We start from the raw sequence: 17,957 nt of genomic DNA on the forward strand, positions 1-17,957 counted from the left end.
TTTTTTTTAATCGCCGTCGGCTAGTCTAGATGGATTTCTTTGTTAAGGTTCAAAAGGTACAGCCGAGTACGAGTATACATTTGAAACAAAGGAGTAGTAAATATATGCAGCGTAATAATACAGAAAAAAAACTTCGAAGAAAGTGATCACCCATGTATATACTTCTGTGTGTGTGTGTGTGTGTGCCAGACACAACTTTCAAGTAAAGGTTACAAAGTAAAATACGCAATTGTGTCTGCGTACGTCGCGATGTTGTCGCGGTAGGGTGCCAACGCACTCCCGTTGACGGTGACCATGTTCGTTGTCCCGACGGTGCTAAGCGTGTACACCCACAGATCGCTGGTGGTGCCTTCGACGCTAAAGATGTTGCTCTGGCAGTCCTCCGGGCCCGGGTCGTCGGAGCAGGTCGTGCTGTAGGAGTCGAAGAAGCTGTACAGCCCGGCTCCGTAAATGAAGACTGTGTCGCTGTCGAGAATCCGAAGGCCTAGAGCGTCGCAGTTGCCAGACGTAGAAGAACAGATGGTGCTGTAGTCGGGGTCGTTGAGCGTCGTGTTGGTCGGATAAGGACTGCTGGCAGCATCGGGATCTGGTTGATAGTATCTGCTCGTGTTAGTCTCCATCATTTTCAGAGTAAATGACTATGCTCTTTTTTTTCCTCCCCTTCACTTACGGTGTCTCGGTCTGGATAAATCCAGCCACCACGTTCTTAGCCCCAGAAAATTGGTACTGATACAGCGAGTGGTGCTCCACGGCTGTCCCATATCTAGATAGTTGGTTAGCCATTTGGAATTCTTCTTGGACATTGAGGGTTGGTTCTTACAGCCAGATGTTCTCGCCTTCGACTAACAGACCGCGGCCGGTGTAGATGGAGATCTGCGTACTGTCTGCATTGTCAAGATCGTGATCGGCAGTCCAGAACCACGTATTCTCCAGATACACGTTGCTCGCATCGCTGGTTATATGCATGCTCATATGTGCGGCTTCGCACGTGGCCGACACCGATGCAGTTGTCGGACATTCTGCAACCTGCAGGTCAGATCCATCGAAGCCGCCAATACGAGCGTGAACGTCCCACATGCCCGACCCTTCGGTGGCTGCGAGATTCCATTCGATCAGCACAGCTCCAGGAGTTGATCCTTGCGTGCTGACAATCATGTCCGACCATTCGATGGAGCCGGAGTCTCCGGCTGTTCCAATTCGCACGACAGGGATCGGCGTGTCGATGTCGGCGAATGTATCACCGCTCGCCATGATAACGGGATAGGATTCACCGACCATCCGAGAGCCTGCAGGGACATCGATGGTGGTCGTCACTTTGTATGTGCCTTGGTCGAAGAAAACGATCTGGCTCGACGACACTGCGGACTCCAATGCCGCCTGGATGGCCGCGGTATCGTCGGTCGTTCCATCGCCCTTCGCTCCGGCGTCTCGGACGCTGAGGAACGAAGACACGGGAGAAGCCGCGTACTGAGGCTTGGTCTTGGTATAGTAGTCTGAGGTTCCGCTGGCAAGCAGTGCGGTGGGCCGAGTCGGGGCCGCGATCGTCCCCTGGAAGTTGGTCGGTCCATCCGGGATATATTTGTGGCCTTGTCCCCAGCCGTCAATGGTTGTTTCACCAGAGGAGCCCGCCAGGATAGTGTCGCCGTTGTCCTGCACCGCGACGGGAACGTTGTCGAGGTAGATATTCTCCAAGATAAGACTACCATTGCTGTGGCTGGAGCTCTGCCATGCAGTGTCTATAAACACTGGGCAGTCCTCGATAACGCTGTCGATGATGGTGACTGATCCAACCGCTTGGTCGTCAGAGCCTCCAGTATTGACAGCGACGGCAGTGGTGCAGTTGGAAATAGTGAGTCCAATGTAGGTCCAGCCCCAGTCCCAGATTTGCGAGATTCCAGTGACCGCATCCGATATCTTCAGATTCCGCATGGTGAACTGTTGGTTCCCAACGTAGATACCATACAAGCCGCCAGATGTAGTGACATCTACAACGAATCCGCCGGAGCCTTGTTTACATTAGCAAAGGAGATCAATGGGTACTGTATTGGATATGATTTTCGTACCATTTTCAATGAAGAGACCCTCATGTTGAGTTCCAGACTCAGAGCTCATGAGAATCTCGACGTTCTGAATGCTTGTTGCCTGTCCGGTAGGCCAATGGATACCAACGGCACCGGTGGTAGCAGGGACATCCGTCATATCGAGAATCATGTTTCGGATCTGCCTGAAGAATACATTGGTGGCTGTCCAGCCTTCGTCTCCGTCGTCCTGGTACTGATCGCCGTCAATCATGTAAGTTGCCGGGAATGCAGCGGATGCCTTGATTATGGGGAGCGAGTTCGGGTCGCCAATCAACTGAGTGAAATAGTAATCAATGATCGATGATGAAATCAGGTAGGTTCCAGCCGGGAAATAAACAATCGCCGGCGTCGTGGTGGACGATTCGCCGCTGGATGGGCCATATCGGCCGCCATCACTGATGGCCGCGTTGATCGCAGCAGTATCGTCCGTGACACCGTCACCTAACCACTTCTCATCAGCGTCATAGCAGCCAAAGTTGATCAAAAACAATAGCACTCACCCGTGGCACCGTAGTCCATGACATTGCGAAAGACAACATAGGTAGATGGATCAGTATTGAAAGCAGCGATCCCTTGGTGAGTGATGTCCGCCAGCCAGTATGATGAACTGGTGGAAGTTGCCTCAGCTCCGTTTACTGAATGAGACTGGGCTGCCACTGATGTGCTTGAGGGCGACGCCGAGTCCAATACTTCATTGACAACCGGGACATGGACGAGCCCTGCATTGGCAACTGTTATCAGCACAGAGAAAACAGACACTAGAGAGCATCGCATTCTGTACTGCAGATTATCTGTTTAATTCCAAATAAATAAAAGAAAAGAAAAGAAAAATATAAAATAAGGAGTGGATGGATGAGAAGAAGAAACAGTCAGAGAGTGATTAATCGACCAGGCATTCCGCCCTTCTTATTCTCTCCATCTTGCTCCTAGCGCGCTACCACAGGCTCATTGTTTTCATGCATGTCATTGTCACCTAAAAAGGAGCAAACAAATTTAGAAAGCGCCGAGGTGTCTCTGTATGGACAAACCATGCGGTCGAACATAGAATGCCAGCAAATGACCCCATACCCACCCTGCACACACTGACACACCAGTTCAACTGACTAGCGAACTGTGAGAGGGGTGTGATTCCACTCCGAGATCCGTACTCCGTAATGTCATCTGCAATAGTCATGTTCGACGGGGAGGACGTATCATCTGCCAGAGGCGATCATAAGGCCTATGCAGTATGAGCTTGACACCACATGCTAGAAAGTCCCGACAGCCAATCAATGGAAGCGCCTCATGGAAGATGAAGAATGCTAGGATCAGCATGAGACTCACTAGTGTGTTCCAGTACCTTGCAGCTCGAAATAGATCAGTCGATGGATGCTTTCTTTTCTTTTGCCCGCTGGCGGATTCAACCGCGCTACAACTCAGGGGTTCTGGAGCTCCAGGGTAGCACAAAGAAAAAGAGCGATTGGGAGGGTAGAGAAATGGGGTAGTTCCCCTAATTTCTCATGAAACCCATCGGCTCCATTCATGCAGGGTTTATGACGACGCCTGCTCTTCATGGCGATACGTAGTACAGAGTGCTCCGTTGAAGGTCATCAGAAGCCTCACGCGCAGAGCTTTTATCCTGCAGCAGAGACTGAGTCTTCTGACATTTCATAGATAGAGATCACCAGATCATCTCGATGCCCTCCGCTTGATCGTTGAAGAGATCTCGAGCAGGGATGTTTGCAGAGCGGCTGTCGGGCGCTTCGTCAGGTCGAGACGGGGCTGTACAGCGGCTATTTGATGCGGAGCCACTGACCAATGAATAGACAACTGTAATCCAGATGGAATATCGACTCCTTGTGTAGTACATGAAAAGATCTTGCCAGTTACTCGAGTATTCGGGACGAAGTGTCTGGGTTAGGCGAGGCTTCAAGAGTCAATCACATGTAGAGGTCTCCCCCGATTGGGACTAGCGTAAAAACCCCCACTGTCAGCAAACTCGAGCGAGGATTATTTGCACCTCAAAGCATCAACTGATATCACAAATATCGCTCATATTCAAGAGAAAGTGGCCAAGACTGGTGTTCGAATGCAATGGGATCCAAGACTTTTGAGGGCCAGCCTCACTATGAGCAGGGTACGTCTCCAACTCCCGAGTAGGCTTGAAGTGGGCCGCTGACCAGCCCGCAGCCAACGCCTCGGGCTCCATCAAGTCGATGGCCGTGGGAGGAAAGCCACGGGGCTCCTCGTCTGGCGAAGATGGAGACAGTAATTACGGTGAAGGAGATGAGGACGGTGACGGCGGTGACGGCAGGATTGGTGTCGTGAATGAAGCGGAGAACACCAGCGGTATGTAGAGCGCTAAGAAGGTGACGTCAAGCATGGTTGCTGACCGTGCTTATGAACTTTGTAGAGAATCAGAAGCGCAAGAAACAGAAGAAGAAGAACAAGAAGAACAAGAAGAATAAGAAGGCTAGTACCTCCGGGTTGAAGCAGACTTCGCCTCCCCGAGTGCCGGTGGCCGATTTGTTCCCATCAGGTCAATATCCGGTTGGAGAATGGCTCGGCTACGATACTGAGGGGAAAGATGAAAACCTCCAGCGGACTACGGGTGAGGAACTGAGACATCTGGTCCGTCTCCGCACTGAAGATGAGGGTTTTCTGAATGACTATCGCAAAGGCGCCGAAGTCCATCGGCAGGTCCGGCAGTGGGTTCAGCAGACAGCAAAGCCAGGCAAGACTCTTCTGGAGATTGCAGAGGGCATTGAAGACGGGGTCCGTTCACTCCTCGGTCACCAGGGCCTAGAGCCAGGTGATGGTCTGAAAGGTGGGATGGGCTTTCCAACCGGACTGGCTCTCAACAACTGCGCCGCGCATTACACCCCCAATCCTGGACAGAAGGACATTGTCCTTCAACAGGAAGATGTGATGAAGGTCGACTTTGGAGTCCATATCAACGGCTGGATTGTGGACAGCGCGTTCACCATGACGTTTGATCCAGTCTACGATAATTTGCTTGCTGCTGTCAAGGATGCGACCAACACCGGTATCAAGGTAGGCTGCGGGCTCCAAAAGTACGCGGCGAGCCTTGACTGACACATCTATCGCAGGTTGCTGGTATCGATGCCCGCATGGGTGAGATTGGTGGAGCCATACAGGAAGCAATGGAAAGCTACGAGGTCGAGATCAAAGGCAAGACTTATGGTGTGAAGGCCATCCGCAGTCTTTCCGGCCACAACATCGAGCAGTACAAGATTCATGCGGGGAAGTCTGTTCCTTTTATAAAGACGTCGGACCAAACGAAGATGGAGGAAGGGGACGTCTTTGCCATCGAGACCTTTGGCACGACAGGAAGAGGACATCTTCAGGATGGGGTAAGTGATTCTCTAGATAAAGTCTTTCTATTCTAGCCTGACAAAATATGTTCTAGCCCGGTGTCTATGGTTACGGTCTGAATCACGACGTGACCCATACCCACCTCAACCTGAGCTCGGCTCGATCCCTCCTCAAGACTGTCAAGGAAAATTTCGGCGGCATTGTTTTCTGCCGACGGTACCTTGACCGGCTTGGCCTGGATCGATATCTACTGGGTGTAAGTACAACAAAGTCACTTCAATGAAGGAAAACCACCCAGCTGACAACAACCTATAGCTGAATAGTCTTGTGAACCATGGCGTTCTGGAGATGTACCCGCCTCTCAATGATATCAAGGGCTCGTACACAGCCCAGTTTGAGCATGTATGTCCTCCCCATAGCGATGGCCCGGGTCACAACCACTGATTATACTTCTTCCAGACCATTCTTATCCGATCTGCTGGAGTAGAAGTGCTCAGCCGTGGCGATGACTACTGATAGTACCACTATCTAGTGTCCTCTCGCCACTCCAATCCTTATTCGAATCACCCTTCTAACCATATATCCTGCTCATTCACGGGTGTTGCTTATTGATTATTTGAAAGGGAGGATTGCGCGAAAAAAAAAAAAAAAACCCCCCCTGTTTCATTTCGTTGACCTACTCTAGTTCACTCATTCAATTTCAGTCTAAACCAGTGTCTACACATTTAAATTAAATCAATATATTCTCTATATACCTGGTAGAATATAAGACTAGTAGGATAGATGCTGTATATCACTTCTAATAGTAGTTGAAGCTCCCGCTTGTTCAATAAGGAGATGATCTAATATTTTTTAGTGTTTTTATTTTTATTATACTTCTTTCTCTACACTCTGCGCATTATACTGTTTATATAATAGAGATGGTGGAGTGTATATAATATTATTTTATGAGGAATATATAAAAATCTAGCCTCTTCATTATATATATACACTACTTGGTATCTTTAGTGTAGATTTATATATTTCATCACTTTAAACCAGGTACCTACATCACTACACACTACATAATTTCTCTTGAATAGTAACACGATACAACTGCAGCTCTTGCATTCTACTCGTCTGTCTCATGATCTTCGTCTCCCACGTGTTGTCGTATGATCATGGCCTGGATTACTCTGCTGATGTTTCTACGCACGGAGTACATTCCACGCTTAATTGTACTGTCTGTACTCTGTATTTCCCAGCAGATCGAGTCCTCCATGTCCAGAGATGTCATCCGGCTGTAAGGAGTGCTGCATAGAGTGATTCCAGAGCTGCTCCCTTGCTTGCACGTACAGCTTTGTTTAAAGCAAACTTCCTGAACCTGGCATAGAACATCATCTTGTTTTTTTAATTCTGCATATCTGTCCAGCCTGCAATGAGCAGGGTCTAGTACTATTCACCTTCTTTCTATTCTGTTTCCTGGTTGATTCTGTTATGTCATCCTGCCAAGCGCCTGTGCAATCGTGACTGACATCACGTGACCCTCATTTTTCACCCGCCCGGAATTGCTGAAGGCGCGAAGGTCAGCAAGCAAAAAAAGAGCCCGCCCAGCAACGCAACGACGCCAGGCGCATCCACATCCACACCCACATCTTCCCTCCCTCCCCATTCCTCCATCTCTTTCCCGCCTGGCAGAGCATATCGAACCGGAGGCGCATCTGGCTGCTTCTGAGAGACCTGCGTCCTTGCGTAGCTCTGCCTGTTTTCGTTGCGCCTTCACTCTCTTCCGCCCCCGTTTGCCGCTCAGCGTCTTCGCGCTGCCGTCGTGGCTAGAACACGTCGTGACCGCTATTTGCGATCAAGAATACCCATCTGGTCGCTCCGTCTGCGAACTTCGCTCGGTTTAGCTGACGGGCGTTGATTGATTCGCCTCCCCCCCCCTTTGCTCCGTGGCGTTCGAACCTCCTCCGCGCTCCCTCTCGACGGTTGACCTGTCCAAGGCGACGTGATATCGTCGCGTGGTTCCTGGGGCGTGTCATTGCTGGGCAAGTGGGTTTTCCTGGCTTGATATCAGCACGCTTGCTCCTGTTTGCATGGTAAATAGTGGGCAGAAAAAAAAATAAAGCCACTTATCCGGGAAGAGGGTTTGAAGTCGACTGTCAGTCGGAGAACTGTTGGGGGTGTGTGTGTGTGTGCTTCTGGAGAAGACAGAGGCACAGATAAATGTCTAAACGCGCAGCTCAGGGTGGTCAAGGGGGAAAAGAATATATGCATGAGTTCAACATGTCGAGCACTCCAGACGAAAAGCCCCAGCGGGCCACCGCAGCCCAGTTGGCGAGCAGGAAGTAAGTGAATGATCTTCCCCCCATACCCTTCCCGACAAAAAGAGTCTGCAGCGCGTCATTCACTGCAGACAGGGTGGCTGGGGGGACTGGTGGCCCCTCCAGCACTGCTGGTTGGTGAATTGTTGCGGTGTATCACTCTGTCTTCTGTCGTCCCTCTTCTCTCACTTCTTCCTCCTCCCCTCATATATATATATATATTTTTTCGCCGTCAAGTCGTTCTTTCTGCTCTTTTACACCACCCAAAGATTTCCACCGACTTATCGCTAACTCATTTTGACAGAATCAAGGAAGTTCGAAAACGACGACCCGGGACAGCATCGGGTTCTGCTCCTCCATCCAGTCCTTTCTCGTCGATAGACCCCAATACCGTCTCTTCCACATCGGCTGCTCCTCAGTCGTCGATCTCCAACGGATTTTCCTTCGGTCAGTCACAGAGCTTCCCGGGAGCAAACTCAAGCTCGACCCCGGCGGCGCAGAACGGATCATCACCGTTTTCATTCGGTACTGGCAGCGGTGGTGGCAACACTTCCTCCTTCAACTTCACATCTTCATCTTTCGGCGGCAATAGCGCAGCCGTGAGCAATCCGTTCGCGAGCATCAACACAGGGGCTTCCGCCGCCAACAGCACCAACGGATTTACCGGGTTTCAGGGAAATATGTTCAATATTCCTTCCTCTGGCAGCCAGGCTCCGGCCCAGCAACCGTTGCCCACTGGAGGCTTATTCGGCGCCCAGCCTACCACAACCACGACCACACCTGCCATCCCAGCTGCGACGGGAAGTATTTTCGGTCAAGCTGCTACCTCGAGCGCGGCTCCGAGCACCAACATTTTTGGCCAATCGAGTACTACTGCTTCTACTTTTGGGTCCCCCAAGGCCCCGACTGGTTTCAGTGTGAGCCAGGACTCCATGCAGACTTCGCCTGATCCGAAGGCCAACAAAACATCATCCATGTTTGGCAACGGGACGGCGACGGCACCGAAGATCAATTTTGGCGGCTCTTCCTCGTTCACAGCCCCTTCGACCCCTTCCACTTCTACTACCGGTACCGGTCTCTTCGGAACCTCGTCCGAGTCCAAGCCAGCCTTCTCGGCGGCTTCTTCTACACCCTCCCAGCCGCTCTTCGGAGCAAAACCGGCAGCGACCACCACCGCTCCGGCCGCTCCGTCGCTCTTTGGTACGACCACTTCTGCTCCTCCTGCTACTGCTCCTGCAGTGGCCTCTGGCACCACTACCACCACCACACCAAGCCTATTCGGCAATCTGACACCGGCCAAGTCTGATGCGCCAGTCACCAACCCTTTTCAATCTACCAATCTGTTTGCCGGTGTCTCTACGCCACTCAGCCAGACCCCTCAGCAGAAACTAGACACAGAGAAACCGAGCGACTCTGCAGCGCCCAAATCTGGCTTTCAGCCTGCTGTATCCACCCCGGGAGGTACCTCTCTCTTTTCCAAGAGCGAGGCTACTGGGGCCGCCCCGGCCCCTACCGGACTATTTGGTGCTAAGCCAGCATTTGGTGCCTCGCAGCCCGCTCCCACAAACAACATGTTCGCTCCAAAGCCAGCTGCTGCCCCTGCGGCGCCGGCATCTACCCCCGCAGCTACCCCGTCAAACCCCTTCGGTAGCCTTTTTGTACCCAAGCCATCATCTCCGGCTCCATCTCCAGCTCCCTCAGCGGCCCCTACTCAGGAGAAACCGCAGGCGAGCCAGGGCCCCTTTGCGTCTCTCTTCTCCCCCAAGCCGGCAACACCGGCCCCGATGTTTTCCGCACCCACCCCTGCGGCTACTGCAGAGAAGCCGACCAATCTCTTTGCGCAGGCGCCTTCTTCGCCACTTGCAGCCCCCCCAAGTATGGCCAAAACCAAGGCAGTCTCAAGTACCGTTGACAGCACGCCTCTAGCTGCTCCTCCCACTGCTAAAGTGGACACCATTCCAGCTTATGCTTCCTCAATGCTACCCTCCGTGGTTCCAAATGAGCTTGATGAATTCTCGAAGAAGCAGTTTGAGCAGATGTGTCAAATTCGCAAGCTTAATGAAGGATTCCATCGCGAGATCACTCAACTGGATCCTTCAAAGGACAGCCTTGATAAAATCATTCTATTCTATCTGCGCGTTCGTGAGACGATTGGAATGCCTGTCGGCTCCCAGTTTAAGCGCAAGCCAGAACCTGACGAGCAGGGCACGGCAGACGAGGATGGTCACACCCAGAAACGAATCAAATCGACTGCAGGTATCACCGAGCCGTCGTCATCTACCTCAAGTTTGAACATCGCACCTAGCAGTATTACTAGCACCCCGTCCAAGCTCTTTGGTGCAAGCGAAACCACCCCCAGCAATAAGCGCAAGGCCCAGGAAGAAGAAGCCTCCGATGCCACACCGTCTGGTAAGCGCACGAAGGATGCCGATAATTCCACCACGGCAAATATTTTTGCCCAGTCGTTTTCAAAATCTCCTGCAGCTGAGACCACTCCCAAAACCGATGGGATATCTACCAAGACTGCTCTGTTTTCTTCGGCGCCAGCTGCATCACCAGCAAAGCCTCTCTTCTCCGCCTCACCTGTCGCTAAGCCCGCATTCGAGGCCGCCAAGCCTAGCAGTGCTCCAGTCGCCAACCCCTTCACTCTGAAGCCTACTGGTGCCTCGGCTGCAGCACCTGTGGCTGGTCTTCCCAAGTTTGGTGCCCCTATTGATTTTATGGCACAGTTCAAAAAGCAGGCGGACAAGGATGCTGAGAAGGAAAAGGAGAAACGCAAGGCGGAGGATTTCGATTCAGAAGAGGAAGACGAAGCAGAGTGGGAACGCCGGGATGCGGAAGAACAAAAGAAGAAGCGCGAACAAACCTCCGCCATGGCGACCAAGCGCGCGAAATTCATTCCCGGTAAGGGATTCTCATTTGAAGAGGACAATGAGGCGGATGAGGCGAAGAAAACCGATGTCCCGCCTTCGATCAATGGCACCGCATCTTCCACTGAGGCCGGAAAGTCTGTCTTTGAGATTAAGAGCAAGGCCCCCTCCGCTCAGTCAAGCAACATCTTCGGCCACCTGTCGGCTACCCCCTCGGATGCCGAGGCCGAAGATGACGATGCTGATGACAATGATACCGACGCTGCCTCTGAAGATACTGCCCCCAAGAACGGCTCCTTTTTCATTCCGAGCGCGGAGCACAGCGATGCTGAGTCCCGAGTGTTCTCGAGCAGTTTTGCTGGTGGATCAGCAAATGAGAGCAGTGACGATGGCGATATCACCAGGGCCATTAAAAAGAAATCCACCACCACTGCTGAAAAGACCACCGCCGATACGGATTCTGCGAATGGTTCAGCTACCCCTCTTGCTGCACTGACACCCTCGGGTGGTCGCAGTCTCTTCGACCGTATCCAATATGATGATGCTGGTAAGCCGAAGCGAGATGCGGCTGAAGATAAAAACATCGGTGGACTGTTTGGCAGTTCAAAATTCGCCTCATCCTTTAATACTCCGGGATCCACCACCCCCAACCCCTTCACACCGAACAGTAGACCTCCTTCCGCTCAGGGTGAAGCCTCGGGCTCGAGCAGTGTTTTCGGTGGTCTTTTCAATACCCCGGCCCCCGCTGCCGCGGAATCAGGCACCGCATCTGGCAGCGACCATACCTGGAAGATCAATAGCCCCATCAAGTTCGGTGGCCCTTCTGCTCCAACTTCTGCACCCAAAACGGAGGGCGAAGCATCCGCTGCAGCCCCCAGCGCGGTCAAACCCTTTTCTACACTCTTTGGCAGCCAGACGCCCAGTGACACCAAGTCATTTACACCGTCTCAGCAGCCCTCTCTGGGATTCTCCTTTGGTGGACCGTCGCAAGGTACGCCGTCTCTATTCGGAGCTCCCACTGGCACTGCTACGCCCAGCCGCTCCACCACACCAGGCATCGCATCCGACACGGGAGCGGAAGAGTCTGCGGATGGTGACGCGGCTGAAAACCTGCCCCAGGTCGATCTTTCTCGCGGTGGAGCTGGCGAAGAAGATGAGGACGTGGTCCATGAAACTAGGGCTCGAGCGCTCAAGTTCAAGGCTGGCGAGGGATGGGAGAGCCAGGGTGTTGGCTTCTTGAGAATCCTGAAGAACCGCAATACCTCTCGTGGCCGTATTCTTCTCAGAGCGGACCCAAGTGGCAACGTTGTCCTGAATACCCTTATTATGAAGGAAGTCTCCTACAAGGTGAACGGCAGCGGTGTTCATTTCATTGTGCCTCAAGCGGACGGCAAACCGGAGCAGTGGGCAGTGAGAGTTAAGAAGGAGGAGACCGCGAAGTTGGCCGCGGTAATTGAAGAGTGCAAGTCTTGAAGAATGCTTCTTCTCGATATTGTCTGACTAGCAAGCTTCTCTCCTACCTTGTCTATTCCCAATGGTAATGTATTCATGGTGGTCCTTTTTTTTTTTTGCCCCCTCTCCTTCGGTTTCATTTTTTCTCTTTTCTTCTCACACCTTCTCGAAGTCGAAAAGCAGTTGTTCTCTCCGCTTTTATTCCCACTGGGAGGAGAATCTTTTTTTCCCTTTTCTTTCTACTTCTGCTCCGAACTCATCTACAAAGGCGATTTTGATTTGCTTTCTGTTTAAACTGTATTTTGTGACCCATGAAATCTCAAACAGTCTATGACTTGACTCTATCAGCGTGCCATGCCACCCATCCATCCATCCCCGTCTCCTCTTCTGCCGGTCTGTCTTGTCATCGTTCTTTCGAAATATCCTTTAATTAGTTGTGGAGATGTGTGTGGTTCGGGACTTGAGATTGTTGCTCGTCATGAACTTGCGAGGAGTCCATAATTTTTCTTTTCTTATGGACTCTCTCTTTCCCACTAACTTGCATTCCATTCTGGGTTGAGCTCCTCCTGTATGTATTTTGCATTTTTTCTCTTCATCCATCCACCTCCCCCTTCTCTCCCTTCCTTCCAACTGGCAGTCGCCTGTGTGTTCAGGGCACTGCTTGTGAAGAGACATGACGGGATTTTCCAAGGCGCAATTTAGCATAGCGTGAACTCTGAAGCATACTCAATGGATTAGATCAGTTTTGATTCAGTACTTCAATATTTTTCCATCGGGTAGCTAGGTAGGGAGAGAATCGACGCTACATTCTACAAAACACAGGACAAGAGTTAAGAAACGATCCTCCAAAGGAAAGGGGGTATATTTGAGAAAAATAGAACTTTTTCGTTTTTTCCATGTTTTTAAAATTGTTCAGCATCTCATTCGACAGGATTCAAAGGCCCAAGTTACAAGCGGCGATTGAGATTTCTTTCTTGTCTCCATGTCCTAAAAAAAACGTCCATGCCCCCATCCGCGAACATTGAATTTTTTTTGTTTAATACCATCCACGTTAATTGAAATTAATGAATTTAAGCCTCCTCGGCGACGGAGGTGTGGAGACCCTTGGGGTTCTTGACGTTGATGGCCTCAACGATGGAGTAGAGCTTCTCCTGGGCGTTCTCGTCATCGTTACGCTTGCGGGAGATGCGGACGCGGAGACGGAAGGGAACACCCTTGATGCCGGCCTCCCAGACCTTCTTGTTCAGGGCAGGGTCGATGCGGACGTCCTTGGTGCCCTGTGAAGAAGAAAAAAAAAAGAAAATTAGATCCAATAACCTAGACAGACCTAGGGGTGCTTACCATGGCGGTGGTGGTGAAGGCCTTGATCTCCTTGATGGCGCGGGGAGCGCGCTTCTTGAAGGAAACACCGTGCAACTAAATTTCCCAAAGAGAAAAGAGAAAGAAGAAATCAGTCTTCCGCCCGAATGCCATTAAACAAAAATTTGCAGATTTTTGTGTCGATTTGCGGCCATGAGGTGGACTTCATCAAACTAATTCTTCTTGTTGAGAAAAAAAAATATCTTCTTTCCCCTTAACTGCCAGAGAGGCAGGAGTTTCAAGTTTCCCTCCCATCAACTTTCCGAAATTGTATTCCGGATTTTCTGCTGGGGTTTGGGTAGATCGATGTTCTCCGTCCTGCCTCACGAACGACAACGAAAAAAAAAAGGATAGGGGAATCGGATCTTGCTCTGATCGAGAAGATGGCCGGTTCGAAGGTCCTCAACGTACTCTCTTGTGAAGGTTGATGGTATACTCGCGGGCGACAACGTCGGCGATGGCCGAACGACCCTTTCCGGACTTGGGGGCGGACATTTCTGCAGTAAAAAAGAAGAAAACGAAATTAGTATTCTCTCAAGATTGCGCTGGTAGCAGTATATCAAGGCTCACTGAATTGATGGACGAGGTCGGCTGTCGTTAGCTGAAGTGGTCGATTGTCAGGAAGATCAAAGGTTCGGGAATTTCGAGGTGGAATTTCGAGTGCGCCTCGCTTACATTGTGGCCCGCAGATGATTGGCCACTGGCCCGGGTTTAGCCACGTGACAACACGCTAGTCCTGATCAAGAGTGAAACACCATCGCATTTCAAAATACTACACACAAGAGGATTGATATTATTATCGAGTACAGTGAAGAACAATTGGGTTGTCTAATACGCTGAATCTATTTATCACAGAGTGCTGGTATCTCAGTTATCTCTCCCGGCACTTACGTCTGGGTACAGGTCGAATCGTCGCTGGGTATAGATGGGAATGCCCTTCCTAGTGTTCTCGATCGACTCGCTGTTCAGCTCGGCATAGACGATCTCCTCGGACTCGCCAGCCTCAGTGAGTAGTTCGGCGCTGGGGTTGGCGACCAGGCTGTGGCCCCAGGCGTGGTAGGTGGCGCTCATGTCGCGCGCGGGACTGCACATCGCAACATAGACCTGGTTGTCGTTGGCGCGGGCGCGGCCCAGCAGGGACCAGTGCAGCGGGCCCGTCGTCAGGTTGAAGGCGCCCGGGTAGACCAGCAGGAAGGCACCCCTGCGTGCGGCAATCATGGCCGCCTCCGGGAAACGGATATCGTAGCAGATGGCCAGCCCGATCGTTCCGTACTCCGGCAGCTCGACCGTGGTCAGCTTCTCGCCGGGGGTCAGCACTTCGCTCTCCTTGAACCGGATCTTGCCGGGGATGTCGATGTCGAAAAGATGCGTCTTGCGATGCGTGCCGATCAAGGCCCCCGTCGGCGAGAATACCAGCGAGGTATTGTAGTATTTTTTGGTCGTAGGCTCCAGCTCCGGAATACTCCCTCCAACCAAATATGCCTTGGCCTCGGCCGCGAGGGCCGACAGTGCGTGGTACGAGGGGGATTGGTCCTGGGTCGGCGGCGAAGGCAGGAGCGTCTCGGCGTATTTGGGGAAGTACTGGGTCCCGTATGGCGAGTTGAAACACTCCGGTAGCACGATCAGCGAGGCACCCGCTCGAGCTGCTTCGAGGACTTTATTGCGAGCATTGGCAAGGTTGGCCATCTTATCCGCCCCTACCGCCACCAACAAACTAGATTAACTCTTGCAGTTGTATCCTGGAAGCGATGGTAGCGACATACCAGATGCAAGCTGCACCAAGGCAAGCTTGAGAGGTTTCTTCAACAATGCAGCCATGACGATAGATGATCGCTTGAAGATAGGTGTGTGGTAATTAAGATAGTAACTAACTACCTAGCTACTCCCTTAGTTGGTGGTGGTAGAGAACAAACAGGATCGCGGGGGAAGCATCCAAGGCGGGGGGGAGTCCAACCCATCTCCGAATTGCTTATCGCTCACTGCTCCTTACGGCTGATTGCAAAAATGGCACCACAACTGCAAAAACCCTTTAGCTTTAGCTGATAAATACGCGCTAACCACTTTTGTGGGATTTTTGGGGAATGCTGGTCACAAATTGCTATACTGAAGTGGTAACGAATAGACCTAGGGAACATGAAGAATCTTACGAACTCGTCGGATCAATAACATTAAACCTGAAGCCGCAGTCACTGATGGAGACAAGAATGCTTATGCTCTTTTATCATCTCGGAAGCTTGTCCTCTGTATGCTAAGCCGGATATCCCGTGTATCAATAGGCAGTCAAGGAATTTAACCAGCCACCGAGCCGGAGATTCATTATAAGTCCCAAATTTGTTGAGCCGTCTGCCCTTACACTCACTTCCTCGATATCACGAAGAACATCGTCCATATAATCCCCCGCACCGCTGAGTTTTATGATACACGCAATGGCACGATGGACTGCGAGGAGTCGATGAGATGGGGGGTCGATGGTGCGGTTGGGGCTGAGGGTCAGTGTGCGAACAACAGGAAACAATGGATCGCTCAAGAAGGAATCTTGGTCTGTTGACTTGATCTCATACTGATATGGGTTGCCTGTATGCTCGAAATATAATTTAAATGTACCAAATAATTGATGGTAGTCAAGTGTTAGCGTCAGAGCATTCAAAGGACTGTCGATCTTTGGGTATTCAATCAGATGGGTGATTCCATGATCAAACATGTCCAGAATGCGGAGGGCATTTTTCTTCGAATCACTCTGTAATGCTGTGTCAATAAAATGATTATATATCTCATGAACAGCCCTACCAATTCCATATTATCAGAGGACCCGCTTGTCAGAGAGTGAGGTAGAATATGAGCAACTTCCAGAAATTGAAATCGATCGCTTGACTCGTTTCGAAGAAGATTTCCATCATCATCCTTACAATCTTCCCCGTCTTTCTTAAGACGCTTTTCGGCTTCGCTTCGGTCGAACTTTCGAGATATAACACACCGATGATGATCTCGAACAAGGCAGTTTTGCCTTAGAGTGGATATTCGTTGTCTAGAACTGGCTGTTGCGGCCGTTTGTAATGAGGATAGGGACGCAGGCGTGGGTTGTGGTGTTTTGACCGCCGATGCTCTGACTGACAGCATCACCTTGGTCAGTACTCAATTTAGACAGTAATCTCACATTTGAACAATAGGAATAATACGTGGAAGGAGTAAATTCTCGATGATATACTCGGCGAAGTCTTCGATTGCATCCTTAGCGTTTTCCAACCTTTCTGGACTCCACGATACGATATCATCAAAGTATCGCAGATATGGACTGGTGTTCAAATTCTGCGCATCGACTGGTTGGAAGCATAATTTATTAAATAGGAATGAGAAAAAAAACATCAAGAATGCATCTTTGGACGAGACGTGATCAAATACAGCCTGTGCAAGCGCAGCGGGCTTGTACCTCTTCTGTGAAGTTTGTTCGAGGTTATAGCGGTCGATAAGCCGATGAAAATTAATGATTGCCGCCTGTCTTTGATCCGACGGTAAAAGAGCTGGCTGCGAAAAGTCCAGCATAGCCTCAAGAGATAAATGGCGGCAGCTGTGCCCTGACGGCATCTTCGACGAGGTCTCTTTGAGTTGGACTAGAAATGATATCGAAGTTTCAGATCAGAAAAGGTGACGGTCGACAGATGACATCTGTCAGACACATCCTCAGGTTTATTTAGTGTGCATAGGATCTCCTAGCTATTCCATTTCCTACAGGCCGGTACGTGGAACCTGTATGGTTCTTTTACTTCAACGTCATCTCAATGTTTTGATATGATGCCCGGATTATAGTTATTCCGGTATCCTACTAGATATGGTTTAGCTCAATAAGAGTACTCCGTATAGCTGTTTTGCAAATCTCCCTCCAACCACTGCTGCCTATCTTCCAGCAATCTGCAGGATTGATGTCTTCATTTCAGACGTGACATTCGAGATTGCACTGCATCTAGACAAATCTCAAGTTTTTCTGACTTCTCGTTATCCATAGACGACTGCAACGAGGCTACAGCTCCACAGGTCCATCACCCTCATAGAACGATCTCAGCGATTCAATCGCTTCGATGGGTCGATCCATCGTGAAGATCTTACGTCGTACGGTATTCTCTACACAAGGGGGAGGGTTAGAAGGATGGTATTATTATTATAGTCAGTTCCCCTGACCCAGAAAAGGAGGGGGCTGTACGGACTACGGAGAACTCTGGAGAGAGAACGGCACCCTTTCAGCCGCAGCCCAAGGCTTCTAGAAGCCTTCGAGAAGACGGATTGGAGCAGCTTGGCAAGGCTGATCGCAATGATTTTGTACGATTGCCTGGACCGGACTACTCCGTACGGAGGCGCCTCTGTCTAGTTGGGCACCGTCAACCAAGGATTGTTCGCGATCGAATCGGAGAGAGTCCCAGGAAAAACTCTGCGCGGCCAACGCCTGGCGGGTGGCGACTAGAGAATTTCCTGCCCTGGCGTTCTCTTTTTTAAAGTGGAATTGGAGCCCACAATATTATGGGGATTATGGATATCGACTATCACTTTGTATCCGGTCTCGCTCCATCCTGCCGCTAACTAAAGGA

At 50.8% G+C, this 17,957-nt stretch overlaps 5 protein-coding genes across 5 annotated transcripts; 2 read left to right on the top strand and 3 right to left on the bottom strand.

Annotated features, from left to right (window-relative positions):
* Positions 1 to 209: 209 nt before the first annotated feature.
* On the bottom strand, positions 210 to 2,855 carry ASPZODRAFT_13848 (hypothetical protein; the record flags this gene model as incomplete). Its single annotated transcript, XM_022724464.1, has 5 exons — positions 210 to 600; positions 671 to 763; positions 821 to 2,006; positions 2,064 to 2,522; positions 2,582 to 2,855. The coding sequence occupies 5 exons, from the start codon at positions 2,853 to 2,855 to the stop codon at positions 210 to 212; spliced, it is 2,403 nt and encodes an 800-aa protein (XP_022583621.1).
* A 1,299-nt stretch (positions 2,856 to 4,154) lies between these two features.
* Positions 4,155 to 6,148, top strand: ASPZODRAFT_23385 (hypothetical protein; the record flags this gene model as incomplete). The annotated part of the gene is made up of 7 exons (XM_022727933.1): positions 4,155 to 4,197; positions 4,251 to 4,409; positions 4,474 to 5,114; positions 5,171 to 5,434; positions 5,491 to 5,652; positions 5,712 to 5,798; positions 5,856 to 6,148. The coding sequence occupies 7 exons, from the start codon at positions 4,155 to 4,157 to the stop codon at positions 5,910 to 5,912; spliced, it is 1,413 nt and encodes a 470-aa protein (XP_022583622.1). The 3' UTR covers positions 5,913 to 6,148.
* Positions 6,149 to 7,661: 1,513 nt separating this feature from the next.
* On the top strand, positions 7,662 to 12,042 carry ASPZODRAFT_13850 (hypothetical protein; the record flags this gene model as incomplete). Its single annotated transcript, XM_022724469.1, has 2 exons — positions 7,662 to 7,723; positions 8,004 to 12,042. The coding sequence occupies 2 exons, from the start codon at positions 7,662 to 7,664 to the stop codon at positions 12,040 to 12,042; spliced, it is 4,101 nt and encodes a 1,366-aa protein (XP_022583623.1).
* Positions 12,043 to 12,851: 809 nt separating this feature from the next.
* Positions 12,852 to 13,978, bottom strand: ASPZODRAFT_129517 (hypothetical protein). Its single transcript, XM_022722282.1, has 4 exons — positions 13,951 to 13,978; positions 13,792 to 13,877; positions 13,363 to 13,437; positions 12,852 to 13,298 (listed from the first exon to the last, which is right to left on the bottom strand). Exons 2-4 carry the CDS (start codon positions 13,873 to 13,875, stop codon positions 13,092 to 13,094), a joined length of 366 nt encoding a protein of 121 aa, XP_022583624.1. The 5' UTR covers positions 13,876 to 13,877; positions 13,951 to 13,978; the 3' UTR covers positions 12,852 to 13,091.
* Positions 13,979 to 14,247: 269 nt separating this feature from the next.
* ASPZODRAFT_150052 (hypothetical protein) lies at positions 14,248 to 16,652 on the bottom strand (the record flags this gene model as incomplete). The annotated part of the gene is made up of 3 exons (XM_022725565.1): positions 14,248 to 15,077; positions 15,784 to 15,819; positions 16,625 to 16,652. 3 exons carry the CDS (start codon positions 16,650 to 16,652, stop codon positions 14,248 to 14,250), a joined length of 894 nt encoding a protein of 297 aa, XP_022583625.1.
* Positions 16,653 to 17,957: the final 1,305 nt, after the last annotated feature.

The sequence above is a fragment of the Penicilliopsis zonata genome (assembly GCF_001890105.1).
Source record: "Penicilliopsis zonata CBS 506.65 unplaced genomic scaffold ASPZOscaffold_3, whole genome shotgun sequence".
Taxonomy (NCBI): Eukaryota; Fungi; Ascomycota; class Eurotiomycetes; order Eurotiales; family Aspergillaceae; genus Penicilliopsis; species Penicilliopsis zonata.

What these genes read in the sequence shown, in the direction of transcription:
- ASPZODRAFT_129517 (XM_022722282.1), bottom strand. Translation starts at nt 13,875, where the DNA reads ATGTCCGCCCCCAAGTCCGGAAAGGGTCGTTCGGCCATCGCCGACGTT. An exon ending in CCATCAACCTTCACAAGAGA is followed by an intron (nt 13,438 to 13,791) that starts GTACGTTGAGGA and finishes TGGGAAATTTAG; the next exon opens with TTGCACGGTGTTTCCTTCAA. An exon ending in CCTTCACCACCACCGCCATG is followed by an intron (nt 13,299 to 13,362) that starts GTAAGCACCCCT and finishes TCTTCTTCACAG; the next exon opens with GGCACCAAGGACGTCCGCAT.